We start from the raw sequence: 16,651 nt of genomic DNA, 5'->3' as shown, positions 1-16,651 counted from the left end.
CAGTACTGGACACATATTTGTATAAACTTGGCACACTTTAAAGCATTCATTTTTAATCTTACCTCTTTGGTATTCACTTAACATCCGAGCTTCCCAGTTCCCTAAAGACTGCATCTAAGTTTTCCCTAAGGGTTTTGGACAGTTAAACCTGGTGAAGGAGGGAAGGGATTGAGGATTGAATTGGTCCAAGTGTCTGGTACAGGGATTGAAAGAAGGAGGAAATAAAAGTCATCTTTAAATTATTTTTGCTATATGGAAATAGGTTTTCTTGTTAATCATGCCAGGGTCATGAAGAACCACAGTGTCATCCAAGGCATCATCCTAGATAGCTTTAAGGTAAAGATGTACAATTTTAAACACTTCATATTTTAAACTAGCATTGGACTCTCATCAGTCTATGAAATCATATCCTTCCTGATAATGCATTTATTGAAAATATCATCTTACTTTAAGAACTACATTTCTACTAAAATCAATGAGTAAGTGTTTGTTTTTATGTCCTTTTTATGCTAAAGACTGCAATTCAAAGGACTTTTTGCACAAATTAAATAGTGATCCTAATTAATTTTTATATTTCTTTAATCTAGACGATGTTCAAAAGTACAATCTAATCTATATCATCATAACTTAATAGCTAATCTGCCTTTAATTGAAGAATGAATGCATTTCATCATGTGAGATACAAGCATGTATAATTATATCATTTTGTATTTAAGAGTATGGCATTAGACTAGAATTTATTCAGGATAAAGTGATAGAGTTGGTACAGAATGTGCTTCCTTCATTTGTTATTTTTCCTTTTTGTTCATCTGATTTTTGTTTTCTATCCAAGGTGTATGGAAACAGATGAATTATTAGACTTCAGAGTCCAACAGTTTATTTCTGGTTTATTTTCCTTTGTAACAGAAACCAGTTGTGAGATAGAAAAACCTTCATTTCTTTTCATCAGTTTTTAGAGCAAAGAGGTGAAATAAATTTCCTCTAAATATCAAGAAAACCAAAGTTAGAATCAAGGGATTTGGAATCAGATGAACTTAGTTTTGCAGGTTGAATAAAACTTATAGGACCCTTAAGAAAGAATGTGCGGCCAATTTGCTGACCTTCTGCAGTGGAGGATTTGGACCTTTCAGGACACGTGAACTGGGTTATTTATGGACAACAAAGACTATATTGTTTGGAAAATTAAAGAAACAAATAATTACAGCTGTTATCCAAAAACAGCATTTAACATCCATAATGAATTTATGTGCTACTCAGCACCCTTTTTCCTTCAACATTTAGTAACAAAATCATTTTTTAAGCTTATTATGTCAAATTACAGGCCAAATGAAATTCCATCCTCTGCTGATAATGGATGTCTATAATAGCCTGAAAGAGCTTTAGTAAAGTACAATAATACATAACCATTTCAATTTGGAACAAAGCCAGTGATGCAATATATTTATACAACTAATATTGTTAAATTCTTAATTTTCGTTCTCTCGATTTAAATCATAAGTTTCTTCAGAGTGAAATCCACTTATGAGGAGCTGAATGGTTTCTTTAGCTTACTTCTGTAATAGCTTCTTTAGTTTTCTTCATTATCATTCTATTTAAATCCTCCGTGAGATACCTAAAGCTTTAATATAGAACAAGTATGGACCTATGTAAAAGTCACACAAATTACCTTTCTTAATTGGAAATGTATATAATCAATAAGCACTTAAGTATTTATCATTATAGTTTTATGACATATATGTGTGTGTGTGTGTAATTGTTACATATAATAAAAAATATATTCAGGCATTACCAAACATATCATTCATGAATTTTTTCAATGTATATTAAAGTACTTATTGCAAGTAAAGACATGATTCTCCATTCAAAGTATACATTGATTACTTTCAATTGTAGGGGGATGTTTTAAAAGTTTTGGGTTATTGATCTACTTGATAAATCTTTCTGCATATTGTATCGGCTCTGTGGTTATGGCATTACTGGTGCTTTATTATTTGGATTATGACAGTTCTGTCTCCAAGAGCAATATGGCTTTGCTTTCCATGCCTCCATGGTACATCATTTAATCCATGAAAAATTTGTTCCAAAAAGATAACATTCAGACATAAATGCAGAAAATTTGTTCGAAAGACAAAGTTCAGATTTAAATGCAAATTTCAGCCTATGAATCAAGTGTGTTCATCGAAATCCTTAGCAAAAAATACAGTATGGACTTCTGACAATTGGAATGGAGGTCAGCCATGAACAACCAGTGGCAATACACGCTGGTGCTCTCAGAATACACTCCATTGACCATCAGTGCCTGATTCTTCTGGAAAGCAACAGAAATCTAGATTGATAGGTAAAAGAATTGGCAGCCTTCATGAATATTGTCTAAGAACAGGAAACAAGTCTGTGTTGTGGCTCTGATAAATATAATTTTGGCTCAAGATTTTATTTTGAAGATATTGCAAGTTTTAATTTGGCCAGTTGTGATTGCACTGAAAGATCTTAGTTAACATTATTACTTCTTTCCTAACAGTGGCTAGCATTCAGAAGCTTCCTGCAGCCTCTGTTCTAACCGACATCAACTTCCCAATGAAAGGACGAAAGGGAATGGTTGACTGGGCGAGAAACTCAGAAGATAGGGTAGTTATCCCAAAAAGCATTTTTACTCCTGTGTCATCAAAAGGTAAATATGTGAAATAATTTGAGCTTTGAACAAAACATTTCTAATAAGGCCGTTTAATAGTAGTACACTACATATAAATCTGCTCGCGTCAAACAACTTAGTAACAGTCTACAATCATGATTCTAAACTAATTTTGTAAATATAGAAAACTGACATTTGGTCTCTAAATCTGAATTTACTGGAGGAAAGGATCTATTAAAATGGGAAAAAAATACAAGTGCAAATTCTAGACCTGAGTTTGGCCTGGTTAAGTATCAGGATTGGCAGTTTTATCTCAGTGTAAAGCCTGTGGCATATTTTAATTTTAGGTATGGAAACGCATTGCATTTTCCACAGTCATTTTTGACTTCTTCCTCACTTTTGCTTTGGTTTGTAGATATTATTTTGGTATATAAAAGCAATTTTAAGAAAAACTCAGTTTTGGGAACATCTTCAGCAGCCTCTAAAAATTAATGGCTAGCGACACCAGAGTCTTCCTTTTTACCTTGGAGATTTTGACCTTCTAGCTTAGAGCTCCAAAAGAAAATTGTTTTTCTTTCCCCATATCATTAAGAATTGAAACTCCTTAGCTGCAACTACTGTAACCTTCTGTCTCAGCCTGGTGAAGGAAGGTTACTTCATATGACACAAAAGCCCTGAAAACTCATCTTTTTGAGCTACCATTAATATGTATGGTGTGTGGGTTAATCTGTCCCATGCATGGTTAGGAAGGCATTTCTTCTATTCAGCTTTGCATCAGCAAGTACTGGAATCCCCCTGTAATAAGCAGATTAAGTTTTAGAAGACAGTATTTTTCTTGTCGTTTCACTAATATTTTTAATTTCATTTTTTCTAGAATTAGATGAATCATCGGTATTTGTTCTTGGAGCAGTCCTGTACAAAAACTTAGATCTAATTTTGCCCACTTTGAGGTAAGCTATGAAATAATAAGCTGTTAGAATCTTTGTAAATTATTCCAAAAATGTAATTATAGCTCATGCTATGAAAATAGTCAAACAAGCTTTGTTAATGCAAAGGGCTTTTTCTTAAATTAAATAGAAAATACCTATTTAATGAACAGCTTATTAGCATATTATGCACTTCAAAACAACTAGAAAAGACAATTTTGGTCTCTGATTATACCCCTGCAATTCCTTTGTAACTAATCATGACTTGCCTTAAGACTAAGGAAAAAAAAAATTAAGGAAAAGAAACAAACTCAAGTCTCTGTAGTAGAATGGGTTGTTTTAAAATTAATCTGTCTTCTCTCTTTATTTGCACTTAATGGTACTGTTCATCAACATTACATGAAATTAAAGGAGTGCCATGATGACTGGGAATGCATGCTTTGTTCTTCATTTGCACAGGATCTCAATTTGCCTCTAAATAAATATTCAATTATAGTGACATTAAGAAAAAATGCTGTTGTTAAATTAGAGGACTGTTTTTGGAAGAAATCCATTGATTTCTTTCCTCCCAGCCATGAAAAGAAACAATTACACATAGTAATTCTATGAACATTTATTTGCTCTATTGTCTTAACTACTTTACCTGATCTCACAGAAAACATCATTCACACCTACTTGGGTAGTAATGCTCTCACTCATGATGACTTGTTTCCTCCACCACATCTCCTTCTGGATGACTGAGACCAAGTTATTTTTTGTTTTTTGTTTTAGTTAAACACAGCCACATTTGCAGTGAGCTCTTACTCACACCCTTATGAATAAAGCTTTAAGTTTTTAGGGAGGAAAGACTGTAAATGATGTGTACAGTTATACCAGGAGCATAACAAATAGTCTCATAAATAAACACAATTAGAGTTCAGTCCAGCAGAAAAAAGGCCTTGCAAGGAAGCAACTAAGTTTTCTGCAGTGGCAGTGACTAGTCATGGTTCTTTGGAGAAAATCTTTCCATGTGCAGCAAATTATTAATACAGTCGGTAAATCTCTAGCTGCAACCAAAGAGACAACTATGGGAAGTTGAGTTTTCTTTAATTACCTTCTTCTCTGGATGGAATTTGGGCTTTCTGAATTTGAATCGGTCTGTGTTTGCTTTTGTTCTACCAATAAAAGATTTTCAAAACTAATGAGTTTACTGTCAACTTTTCCACTGGTTTTGTTACAACACTTTGGTATGTACAATTACAGATAAAATAGACTTATACTTACATTGCCTCTAACTTTGTGTGCGGTGTTTATTTGAAAAGAAATGTGCTCAAGTTCAGTGCACCCAGATACTCAAAGTTAGACCCTTATTTCCATAGGGGGTTCATTTGTATGAAGCTAGTCTTTCAAGAACTCTAGACTAGACACTAACTCAAAATCAGAGGACTTGGGTTTTAATTTTAATTTCACATAACAAAAAATTTATAAACTTATCGCCTGCCTTCAGTTCAGCTTTAAAATATAAGCACCAAATAAATAAATAAATAAATAAATAAGCACCTTGATATGCAACATTCACCCTGTTTGCTGCTGAGAGACATAGCGAATGCAAACAAAATATTCAACATAAAATGCTTTAGATTTTGATATAGTTTTTCTCCTACCTGTCTAACAAAGTTGCATTATGATCAATCTTGTTTTGCATAATACCATAGAACTCACCCACACAACTGAAGCCAGGTTATTCCGTGTTTCATAAATTTATAGTCAAGGGAATTGAAAATTTTTTTAGGGTAGACTAATGGGTATGTTATGAATGATTTAATGGATAAAGCAGGGAATCGTCCAAAGCAGCGGCCCCCCTAACACCACCTGCGACACAAATGGATTCAAATTTGCAGGCAAGTCATTGACTTTTTTATATGTATATTGTGGGGTTGAACTCGAAGGTTCTCTCCAACTTCAAAAATTCCTTGTCTTTATTGCAGTAAAACTGGAGAATTGTGCAGTTCTGACATATTCTTTAGCTTAAAGTCCTTAACAACCTTTATATAAGAACTATGAATACCCACTCATACTTTCTACGTACAAACTGATTAGGTAAATGACTATAGGAAAACAATATTCGCATTTAGACTGGGAATAATGACAATGGAATGCTCAGGATGAAATGTTTGTTTAAGTACTGTTTCAAAGGTGAAATATTAGCATTTCTCATTTCCTTTTATTTTACATAGTAAAATAATGTAATGAAGCATTCTTAGGCTTGTTTTTTTTTTTTTAATTCTCCTTTTCAAAAAACTATTCCAGAAAGTTGAGTTAATAACCATGCCAATGATAGATCTGCTAAATAAGATAAGCCTTTGAAAGGACAAGGGTGATGTCTTTGTTTCAGTCACTGAACAAATATTTACTAAACAGCAACCTGGCTAACCTTACTGTCTGAATTCTCTTAAATCTTTTCTACTGTCGAAACTCCAGAACAGTGCTTAGTAAATAACAAAGGCCCAAGAAATGTTTACTGGAATAATTAATTGTCTTATCTGATAGAATATTCTACATAAGTCATTTTTAAAATAATAAGGTACATAGACATTTAGTGTATATACCATACAAATATTTTAGGAACAGAGGAATAAAATACATATTTCTTGTTGTTTTACTTATAAATTGGACTCTGTGAATTGAACCCAGTAGGGAAGGGAATATCTTCCAATTCAACATGCAAAAAGATTTGCTCTTTATGTTTAGTTATTTACCAAGTTTTCATGACACATTTTCCTGAGTGATCATTTTTCTAATTATCTGTTGAAACTATTGGAGCCAAGTTTCCCATACACTGAATAATGTTAGGCTTGCTGTTAAGTTTCCAGAAATTTTATATTTTGATACAATCATTTTCAAAACAATACTTTGCATAATTTCTCTCATGGGGACTAGGAAGGAGAACTTGATGTAATGTTTTGAATAGATATGATTTAGAAATTTCCCTTCATACATAGGCAGAAATAACTTTGCATGTTGACTCTTTTATTTAGAGATTTCTTTTCTTCTCTTGCCCTAATATGCATTCAACTATTCTTCAAGCTGCAATTTTTATTTTGCCATTTGATTGTCTTCCCTTTTACAATTAAGTAAATTTAGATTGTCCCTTCAACTGAAGGAATGTTCTCTACTTTTGTCTAAACTAAATATGTGCTGTTCTCAGCTTTCCACTTTTATCCCTCTTAGAATAATTTTCGATAGTCAAAAAGCATAAACCAGGATATTAGTGCTGCAAGGTCCTTTAAAGGTTAGTACCCTCTAGAATTCTAATTTTTCACGTGAGAAACTGACCTCCTTATTAGTTCAGTGACCTACCCAAGATTATGTGTCCAGTAGGTCACTGAGTTCTAATCCAACTCAAGTCTTCTCGGCCCAAACCAGGACTCTTCCACTGTCTTGCTTCCTTTATGATGCTAGTATCGATTCCTTTGAGCAGTACAAGCTATGCACTTCGATGTTAGTGTGAATACATATTGCTCTTATGCCGAAAATCTTCTAAGGTCAAGGAGGAGGTGACCATGTATGAGCACCCTCAAGGATACTTGAGGGTCAACTTGGTGGACCCAACCCAGGCTACTGACATCAAGGCGTGAGGCTATCACTCTTCCCAGCTCCTCATGACCATTTTTGGGATGAAGGCTGGCCAGCAGAGGCTAGAGGGTCTTTTGAGAGAGGCGAGGCCACCCACACACATCCCCCACTCAAGTCAAGAAACTAACAACCACTCACAGCCTGACAAGCTCCCAAACCACTGGTGAGGAATTTTAACTGTAATAACCTTTTAGAAGGACAATTTGGCAATATCAAGAGGCTTTAAAAATGCATTGTCATTGATGCAACCACTTCTAGGAATTTATGGTACAGAAATTATCTCTAAGGAAAAAAAAAAGTGTAACCAATCATACACTCAAGCTAGCATTTAAGAAACGGTTGTAAACAGTCTATTTTCTGATTCATTTAATAGTCAGATTCCAGTTTTATAGGAAATCACAATACTTTTGAGTATAGGAGCAATGTGTAGTTTTCCTGTAGGACATGTGGAAGATATAGTCCTGTTAAAAAAAAAAGCATTTTAATGTAGCTATTGACATTCACGACACTGTAAAGGATCTAATTAAAATTATATGCAAATTCCACTATACTATTAAAATGCCAGGAAAAATATAGATGAACAAAAAGCAACAATATTCTCATAAGCCAGTAGTGGTTTGAAAATTATCTTTCGAAAAGGAAAAAAAATTTCAATAATGCAAAACCACATGAATTTGCTGTCAGGTGCACCAACCTAATAAAGATAAGTGATGTGGAATTTTTTTCGTATTTAGCAAATGGAACTCATTTGAGTTTGTATATTATAGGAATTAAAAGCAAATGGGAAAAGCAATTGAATTAAATTATTTTGAAATAATCAAAAAATGAAAACATAATTACTTTTAAACCCATACATTCTGAAGGCAATCAACCTGAAATTGTTGAGTTCTCTTAAGAGCACCTGTTCTTCAGTTTCAGGACCTAAACCTTGGATCTTGCTTCTTGATTCCGAGTTTTCAATGACATATTGTAGTTTTTCTGATATCCTGTATCTTTTTATAATATCCTATTGTGAGGACACTAGAAATTAAAATTATCTATGGGAATAACAAATTTGCATGACTAATACTATGAAATATTATTATGCATTCAGTATATTACTTACAAAAATCTGAGTTTAATTTAGTCATACCTTTTGAAAGTGAATTTAAATCCCTGATCACTTAACTTCTTTGTAGTTCTAGGTGTCACATCCCTTAGTAAACCTACCTTGAAATCCTAATTAGTTTTAAAGCGCTAAATTAGCCCAATTCTACTTTTTAACAGCCATCAGCTGATTTTAGTTTTAAAGCAAATATATTTAACTTAATGATTTTGATGAAGTCCCAGTTCCTAGTATATATGAAATCATTTATTTTGTTTTGGTTTTATTTAAATTGGGGGGGCTGGTTTGAAACAATTATGAAACCTCTCAAGTTAGAAGCTACATGAACTATAATTCTAAACATGGAAAGAGGTTACAGTAATTTTAATAACTTTTATTAAGCCATTAACAACTCTTTACTGTACCTTATCCGGTTATCCTTTATTTGCACAATAAGTTCTACAGTCCTCTCACTGATGTTTATTTGTAACACTGCAGTGCATTTTCTTAAATGTGGTAAAAAGCACATAACATGAAATTTACCCATCTTAAGATGCACAGAATAGTAGTGTTTAACTATATGCACCTTTTTGTGCAACAAATCTCTAGAACTTTTTCATCCTGCAAAATTGAAACTGTATACTCTTTGAACAACAACATCCTTTTTCTCACCTCCTCCCAGCCTCTGTGTTTCTAAAACTTTGACTACGTTAGGTACCTCATATGAGTGGAATCATGCATTCCTTGGTTTTTTGTTTTTGTTTTTGTTTTGTGTTTTTTAGTGACTGGTTTCACTTAGCAAAATGTTTCCAGTGTTCATCTTTGTCGAAACATATGACAGAATTTTCTTCTTTTTTAAGGCTGGATAATATTCCATATTCTGTATATAGCCATATTTTCTTTATCTATGATCTATCAACAGATATTTAGGATGCTTCCACCTCTTGGCTATCATGAATAGTGCTGCAATAAATAAGGGTGTGCAAATATCTCTTTGAGATTCTGTTTTCAATTCTTTTGGTTATATATCCAGAAGTGGGATTTCTGCATCATATGCTAATTATATTTTTGATTTTTTTGAAGAATCTCCATACTGTTTTCCATAGCAACTGCACCATTTTACATTCCCACTAACAATGCACAAGGCTTCCAATTTCTCCACAACAATGCCAACACTTGTTATTTTCTGGGTTTTTTTATTGTTTTGTTTTATTTGTTTGGATAGTAGCCATCCTAATAGATATGAAATGATATCTCATTGTGGTTTCGATTTGCATTTCCCTGATGATTAGTGATGTTGAGCATCTTTTCATATACTCGTTGGCCATCTCTGTATCATATTTGGAGAGATGTCTTAGTCTTTTGCCCATTTTTTTAATCCTATTGTTTTTTGTTATTGTTGTTGAGTTTTAGGATTTCTTTATATATTCTCCATATTAACCCTTTGACAGATATATGGCTTATAAATATCCTTTCTTATCCCATAGACTGCCTTTTCACTCTGTTAATTGTTTACTGCACAGAAGTTTTTAAGTTTGATGTAGTACCATTTGTGTAGTTTAGTTTTTGTTGCATGTGCTTTTGGTGTCATATGAAAGCAATCATTGCCAGATTCAATGTCATGAAGCTTTTCCCCTATGTTTTCTTCTAGGAGTTTTATAGTTTCAAACCTTATGTTTAGATCTTTAATCTATTTTGAGTTAATTTTGTTATACGGCACAATGTAAGGGTCCATTGTTTTGCATATGGATGTCCAGTTTTCCCAGCATCATTTGTTGAACAGATTATCTTTCCCCCATTGTGTATAGCCTTGGCACCATTGTCAAAGATAATTTGAGCCTATAAGAGAGGGTTTATTTCTGGGCTTTCTATTCTATTCAGTTGGTTTATGTGTCTGTCACTTGTCTTTATCCCAGTACCATACTGTTTTGGCTTGCTGTAGCTTTGTAATATGTTTTGAAATAAAGAAACATGAGGCCTCTAGCTTTGTCTTACTTTGTAAAGATTGTATTGACTATTCAGAGTTTTTTGAGAATCCATATAAATTTCAGGATTTTTTTTCTATTTGGGTAAAAAAAAGTGTCATGGGATTTTTGATAGGAATTGCAGTGATCTTTAGATTGCTTTGGGTAGTACAAACATTTTAACACTATTAAGTATTCAAATTCATGAACATGGGACATCTTTCCATTTATTTCTGTCTTCTTTGATTTCTGTCAGCAAGATTTTTTGGGGGGGTTTCAGCATAAAAGTCTTTTACTTTCTTACATTCATTCCTAAGTATTTTATTCTTTTTTATTCTATTATAAATAAATTTATTTCCTTAATTTACTTTTGGGATTGTTAGTGTATAGAAATGCAACTGATTTTTAAGTGTAAATGTTGTATGCTGTAACTTTGCTAAATTTGTTTATTAGTTCTGACAGGGTTTTTTGTGGAATATTTAGGGTTTTCTACATATAAGATCAGTTCACCTTGAACATAGATAATTTTGCTTCTTCCCTTCCCATTTGGTTGCCTTATATTTCTCCTTCTTGCCTAATTGCTTTGGTTAGGAATGCAATACTGTGTTGAATAGAAGTGGCAATAGATGGCATCCTTGCCTTGTTCCTGATATAACAGTGAACACTTTCAGTTTTTTACCATTGAATATAATGTTAGCTGTGGGTTTTTCATATGTGGTCCTTACTATGTTGAGATACGTTCCCTCTATGTCTAATTTGTTGAGTTTTTATCCTGAAAAAATGAATTTTTTTCAAAAGTTGTTTCCGCATCAATTGAAACAATCATGTTTTTGTCCTCCGTTCTGCTAATGTAGTATATTACCTTGATTTTCATATGTTGAACCATCCTTGCATCCCAGAAATAATTCCCACTTGATCATGTTGTATGATATTTTTAATGTGTTGTTGAATTTGATTTGCTAGTATTTTGTTTAGATTATTTATTTATTTATTTTTTGTATCACTCTTCATCAGGAATATTGGCCTGTAGTTTTCATTTCTTGTATCTTTTTCTGATTTTGGTAGGAGAGTCTCATAAAGTGAGTTTGGAAGTATGTCCTTCTCTTCAATGTTCTGGAAAAGTTTGAGAAGAATTGATGTTAATTCTTCTTTACATATTTGATGGAATTTTTCCAGCGAAGCCATCTGTTCTTGGGCTTTTCTGTGTTGGGAGGTTTTGATGACAGATTCAATCTCTAATAGTTACAGGTCTGTTCCATTTTGAAATTTCTTCATGAATCTTAGTCTTGGTAGCTTTTATGTTTATAGGAATTTCTTTTAAGTTATCCAATTCATTAGCATGTGATTGTTTATAGTAGTCTCTTATAATCCTTTTTATTTCTGTGGCATCAATTCTAACATTTCCTCTCTTCATTTCTAGTTTTTGTTATTTTAGTTTTCTCCTTTTTATTAGTTAGTCTAGTTAAGAGTTGGTTAATTTTGTTGATTTTTTTTTCAAACAACTCTTATTTTGGTTGATATTTTCTATTGTTTTTCTGTTCCCTATTTCATTTGTTTCTGCTTTAATCTTTATTGTTCCCTTCTTTCTGCTAACTCTGGTTTTAGGTTTTTTTTTTTTTCTAGTTCTGCGAGATATAAAAACAGGTTGTTGATTTGAGCTCTTTCTTCTTTTTAAATGGAAGCATTTACCCCATTTCTGTCTTAGTGCTTTTGCTGTATCCCATTAGTTTTGATAATGTTGTGTTTTCATTTTCATTAGTCTCAAGATATTTTTAGTTTCTCTTGTAGTCTGTCCTTTGGTCATTGATTGTTCAAGAGTGTTTTTTTAATTTCCACATATTTGTGAATTTTCCAGTTTTTGTTTTTGTTTATTGGGTTTTTTTTTTTTTTTTTTTTTGCCTTTGATTTCTAGTTCCATCCCACTGTGGTCAGAAAAGATACTTAGTATGATTTCAATCATCTTAAATTTGTTAAGACTCTTTTTGTGGCATCACCTGTGATTTATCCTGGAGAAGACTCTATATGCACTTGAGAAAAACGTATATTCTGCTATTGTTGAATAGGGTGTTCTTTATATGTCTGTTAGATCCAACTGATCTATAGTGTTGTTCATGTCCTCTGTTTCTTATTGATCTATTATCTGGTTGATTTATCCATCATGAAAGTGGGGTATTGAATTGAAATCTACTATTTTTGTGTTACTGTCTATTTTTCCCTTCCATTCTGTCAACATTTGCTTCATATATTTGGGTGCTCTGCTCTTAGGTATGTATATGTTTATAATTGTTATATCTCCCTGGTGAATTGGCCCTTTTATCAGTATATAATGTTCTTCTTTATCTCTTATTATGGTTTTTGACTTAAAGTCTATTTTGTCCATTACAAATATGACCATCTCTGCTTTCTTTTGGTTACCATTTGCATGGCCATCGTTTTCCATCTTTCACTTTCAGCCTGTGGTATGTCCTTATACCTAAAGTGAGTCTCTTGTAAACAACTACATTCCATTTTATAGTCACTTCTTTTTACTCTCTTTAAGATATGGTTTATGTACTCTAAGTGCCTTAAGCCTTTGTAATAATTGTGAAGAATAACTTGGGTCTCCTTTGAATGAATAACTCTACACATTTGAAATGTTTTAGCCAAACCTACTAGCACAAATTTCAAGAACAGAAAAAAACTTTATTATTGCAGTCATGAAATCCATTTGGCTATAAGACCTGCTTTCCTAGCAGTGAGTATAAATGTGTGCCCATCCAGGAAGCACTAGTAGATCACAAAGCTTGACATGGCACATAAGGAGCTAGCTACTCACTTATGCAAATTAGAATAAATTGATGGAATAAATTAAAGATACTTTCACATGCTATACACTTTTTAAAAAGAGACCCACTGCATAATGTAAATTTGCTTATTTTTCCTTCATTAAGCACTTTAATACCATGATAATGGCATTACATTTTAATCCAACTTGGTCAAAAGTTTGATATTTTTGTTTATTATGTGTTTATTTAATATGATATTTAAACATGTGTTAGCACTAAAATGTGCGAAGCGTAATGTAAATGAAGATATATAAATGCTAGACACAAATCTTGCCCTCGTTGAACTTATAATCATGTGGAAGGAAACATACATATCATTAATGGATGTTGTGGTAGAGATAGTTACGTATTAGCAGGACAGGGTGGGGGAGGGTACTAACATGAATGTGATGAGAACATCCATCTGCATCATTATATTGGCATGCATCCTTTCCCAGTTGAATTCTAAATAAGTTCACACACACACACACACACACAGCAAAAGTCATAAGGTGGGCTCTGTCCTTTAGGGGTCATCTCCACCAGGCCAGTTGAGAAACTGATAAACCTGACACAGAGTGACATACCCTACAGAGGGCTGCTCATCTTAGCTACTTTGCTTTCTATACCCCAGTTTCCCAGGGTCTAAATTCCCACATGCCCAAACACACAAAGAGAGCTTCATAAATATCTTGACAAAATTATAAATTCCTGTTTGGAATACTCACATCTGTATTTTCCAGTAAATGATCCACTTACACAACTTTAAAATAATACAAAATATCTGTATACCATTAAATTTAACTAACATTTATTAATTAAAATTAGCAGTTGAGTTAAATTAACATTGGCTTTATTTATAGCAGAGAAATGGGATTATAAATAGAACCAGAATAAAGAGGCAAAATGAATTAAAGTGACATGTAAATATTTTTGTTTCAAGGTAAACAAACCAGAACTCAAACATATTCAGGCTAATTTGGAAAAGGAACTTGCATCTGTGTGCTCAGGACTATTCTCTGGGCGAAACCTCCATAATTCTTTTTGGTGGTGACAGACAAACATTCTCCCCAATCCCAAATTATATACACCTTGTCATGCTCTGAGAATCCTGTCACATCTGCTAATATAATTAATTGCCCAGCATCACCTCACAGCTTTGTTAATTCCATCTATTCTCACCTGATGCCCTGAACACCTTTACTCAGAGAAACAGGGAACAATAAATTTGCAAAGGGAACTTGGCATTTAAAGTTTACCTTCATATCATTCTCAATGCAACTGACCTTCAGTTAGTATTACATGAAATAAAGGACAGTTAACCAGCCCTCTCTGTTTGCAGCTACCTTCCCCTAAGAAATATAAAGTCAAATTTATACTTTGTTGTTCTTTACTTTTTACTGTTAGGCTAGATACCATGAAGTTTCCTGAGTGTTTAAGAATTTGTTATTTGACATTACTGAATACATGGGAGATGGGCTAAAAAATGTTATCCAATTCAAAATAAGTTTATAGTTCCTCTATTACTAAATATGGTAAATTCCTCATGGTGGCAGAGTCAGCATTTTTTTCTGGTGAAATATCATGGCAAAGACCATCCCATTAGAGAAAAGATTTTCACAAAGAATGTGGGGTTCAACATTGTTCTACAGTATTAGAATTATACGATTTTGATGGTATGGCCATTTTTGGAAACAGTGTGGCATTTACTCATAAAATTAAACATGCTTTCACCACATGATCAAGTCTACTCCTAGGTATTTACCAAAACATATTGAAAACACATGTCTATGTAGAAAGTATGTATGCCAATTATTCATAATAGCCAAATATGAATAGTACTATTCATAAAAGCTAAAAACCAGAAGTAACCCACAGGTTGTTTACTTAATTGATGAGTAGGTCACAAACTGTGTTATAGCCATATCATGGAAGAGTGCTCACCTATAAAGAGAAACAAAATGGATGAATCTCAGAAACACTATGCTGAGTGAATTAAGTCAAACATGAAGGTCTTTGTATTGTATGATTCTATTTAAATGAAATTCTAGAAAAGGCATGATTATAATGGCAACATGTTCATTAGTTGCCTGGAACCTTGGGAGCAGGAGGGGATCAGATGCAAAGAGCTCAAGGAAAGTGTTCAGGGTGAGGGATCAGTTGTCTATCTTGATTTGGTGCTGCTTGCATGGTAGTATACAATTACTAATAGCATTAAACTGCCCACTTAAAATTGGTGAATTTTATTACCTACAAATAATGCTTTGAGCAACAAGAAAGAGGGAAAAATGAAATGACTTCATCTTTGATACCTGTTACAAATTCCCCAGAATAGTACATGTTCTATGGAAGAACGTGCTCTGTGGTTTGTTTCAAATCAAAAAGAAGGGATGGAAGAAATATATATAGCTGAAAGTATAATAAAACTTTAAATCTCTAAATAAGAGGTGTTGTGTGGCATTTTATACATGTTGGATAAAAACCTGTATGTACAAGAAAGAGTTGGCTCAGTTTTATATGTTTATGTTTATGGATAATTTTTGTAGCTTGTAAATACATTTAAAACTTCTTTGTGGGTGAACTGTAATTGGTAAGATATTTCAAAGGCAAATGTATTCCTTCCATGGAGCATATTGAGATAAAGAAGTGGCCTGAAAGTCTCTATTGCCTAAGTGAATGATGGTCAATGATTAGCAACAGTATTTATTTACATTTAAACACTGCTTACTTTCATGCTAAACCACATCCCAATCATTCATCTTAATGAATTTTGAGATAGTCTAAAAAAACCTGCCAAGATAGCACTTTACAAGAAGAATATTTGGTCTCCTGGAGAACAAAACCGTTAAGTCCACCTCGAGATAAATGGATTATATTCATTTAAAGATTACCTGAAGGTTTGAATTCACAATCCATCTCTCTTGTAGGTGAATCAGATTTAAGTAATCAAAAGCTTGTCAGTGCTGCTGCTTTTTCATTTTCCCTGCATCTAAAATGGTACAGTCAGCAGTAGCTTCCACCTCCCAAAGTTTTCTAGTTCCAGATAGGGTTTGTTTATAAGAAGAAGTGAACTGTAGCTTTCCATGAGTAGTACTTTAGTATCATGCTTAAAATCTGTTTGCCCAATGTTTCTGTGTTTTCCTTAAGATACGTTAGGATATATTTATTTAACATGCATCCCAACATGGACTGAGCAGTAGGAATTCATACTTGTCATCGATCCTTTCTCCTTTTAATAATCATAATTACTCTGTTTCAGAAATTACACTGTCGTTAATTCCAAAATCATCGTGGTCACAATAAGGCCTGAACCCAAAACAACTGATTCGTTCCTGGAGATAGAACTAGCTCATCTGGCTAATGTAAGTATCGTCCATGTGGCATTGAGTTGCTTATAGAATTTACCTTTAAAAAAAGGTTAACACTCATTTGATTAGATCGAACACATTTTTCTAGACTTTTTAGAGTTATAAATGAAGGGATTTGTCATGAAGGTATATATTATATGGAAACAAAATGCCGGGAGATACCAAGTGACGTGCATGCATTTTTGATAACTCTACTTCTGGTGACTGTATAGTTTGAAATACTGTTTTTATCAAGTTTTATAAAAATGCAGAATTTTGTTT

The 16,651-nt window shown here is 33.1% G+C and overlaps 1 protein-coding gene across 1 annotated transcript in view; it reads left to right on the top strand.

Annotated features, from left to right (window-relative positions):
• The window catches only part of ADGRB3 (adhesion G protein-coupled receptor B3), a 709,573-nt gene that overhangs the window by 391,819 nt on the left and 301,103 nt on the right, over positions 1–16,651 (top strand). Inside the window, exons 14-16 of the mRNA XM_021691966.2 lie at positions 2,519–2,668; positions 3,504–3,579; positions 16,282–16,384. Of these exons, the coding sequence (XP_021547641.1) occupies positions 2,519–2,668; positions 3,504–3,579; positions 16,282–16,384 (329 nt within the window). The remainder of the gene's footprint in view (positions 1–2,518; positions 2,669–3,503; positions 3,580–16,281; positions 16,385–16,651) is intronic.

Source organism: Neomonachus schauinslandi, chromosome 8, assembly GCF_002201575.2.
Source record: "Neomonachus schauinslandi chromosome 8, ASM220157v2, whole genome shotgun sequence".
Taxonomy (NCBI): Eukaryota; Metazoa; Chordata; class Mammalia; order Carnivora; family Phocidae; genus Neomonachus; species Neomonachus schauinslandi.
Note: the sequence above shows the minus strand (reverse complement) of the source record. Positions and strands in the feature narration are given on the sequence as shown.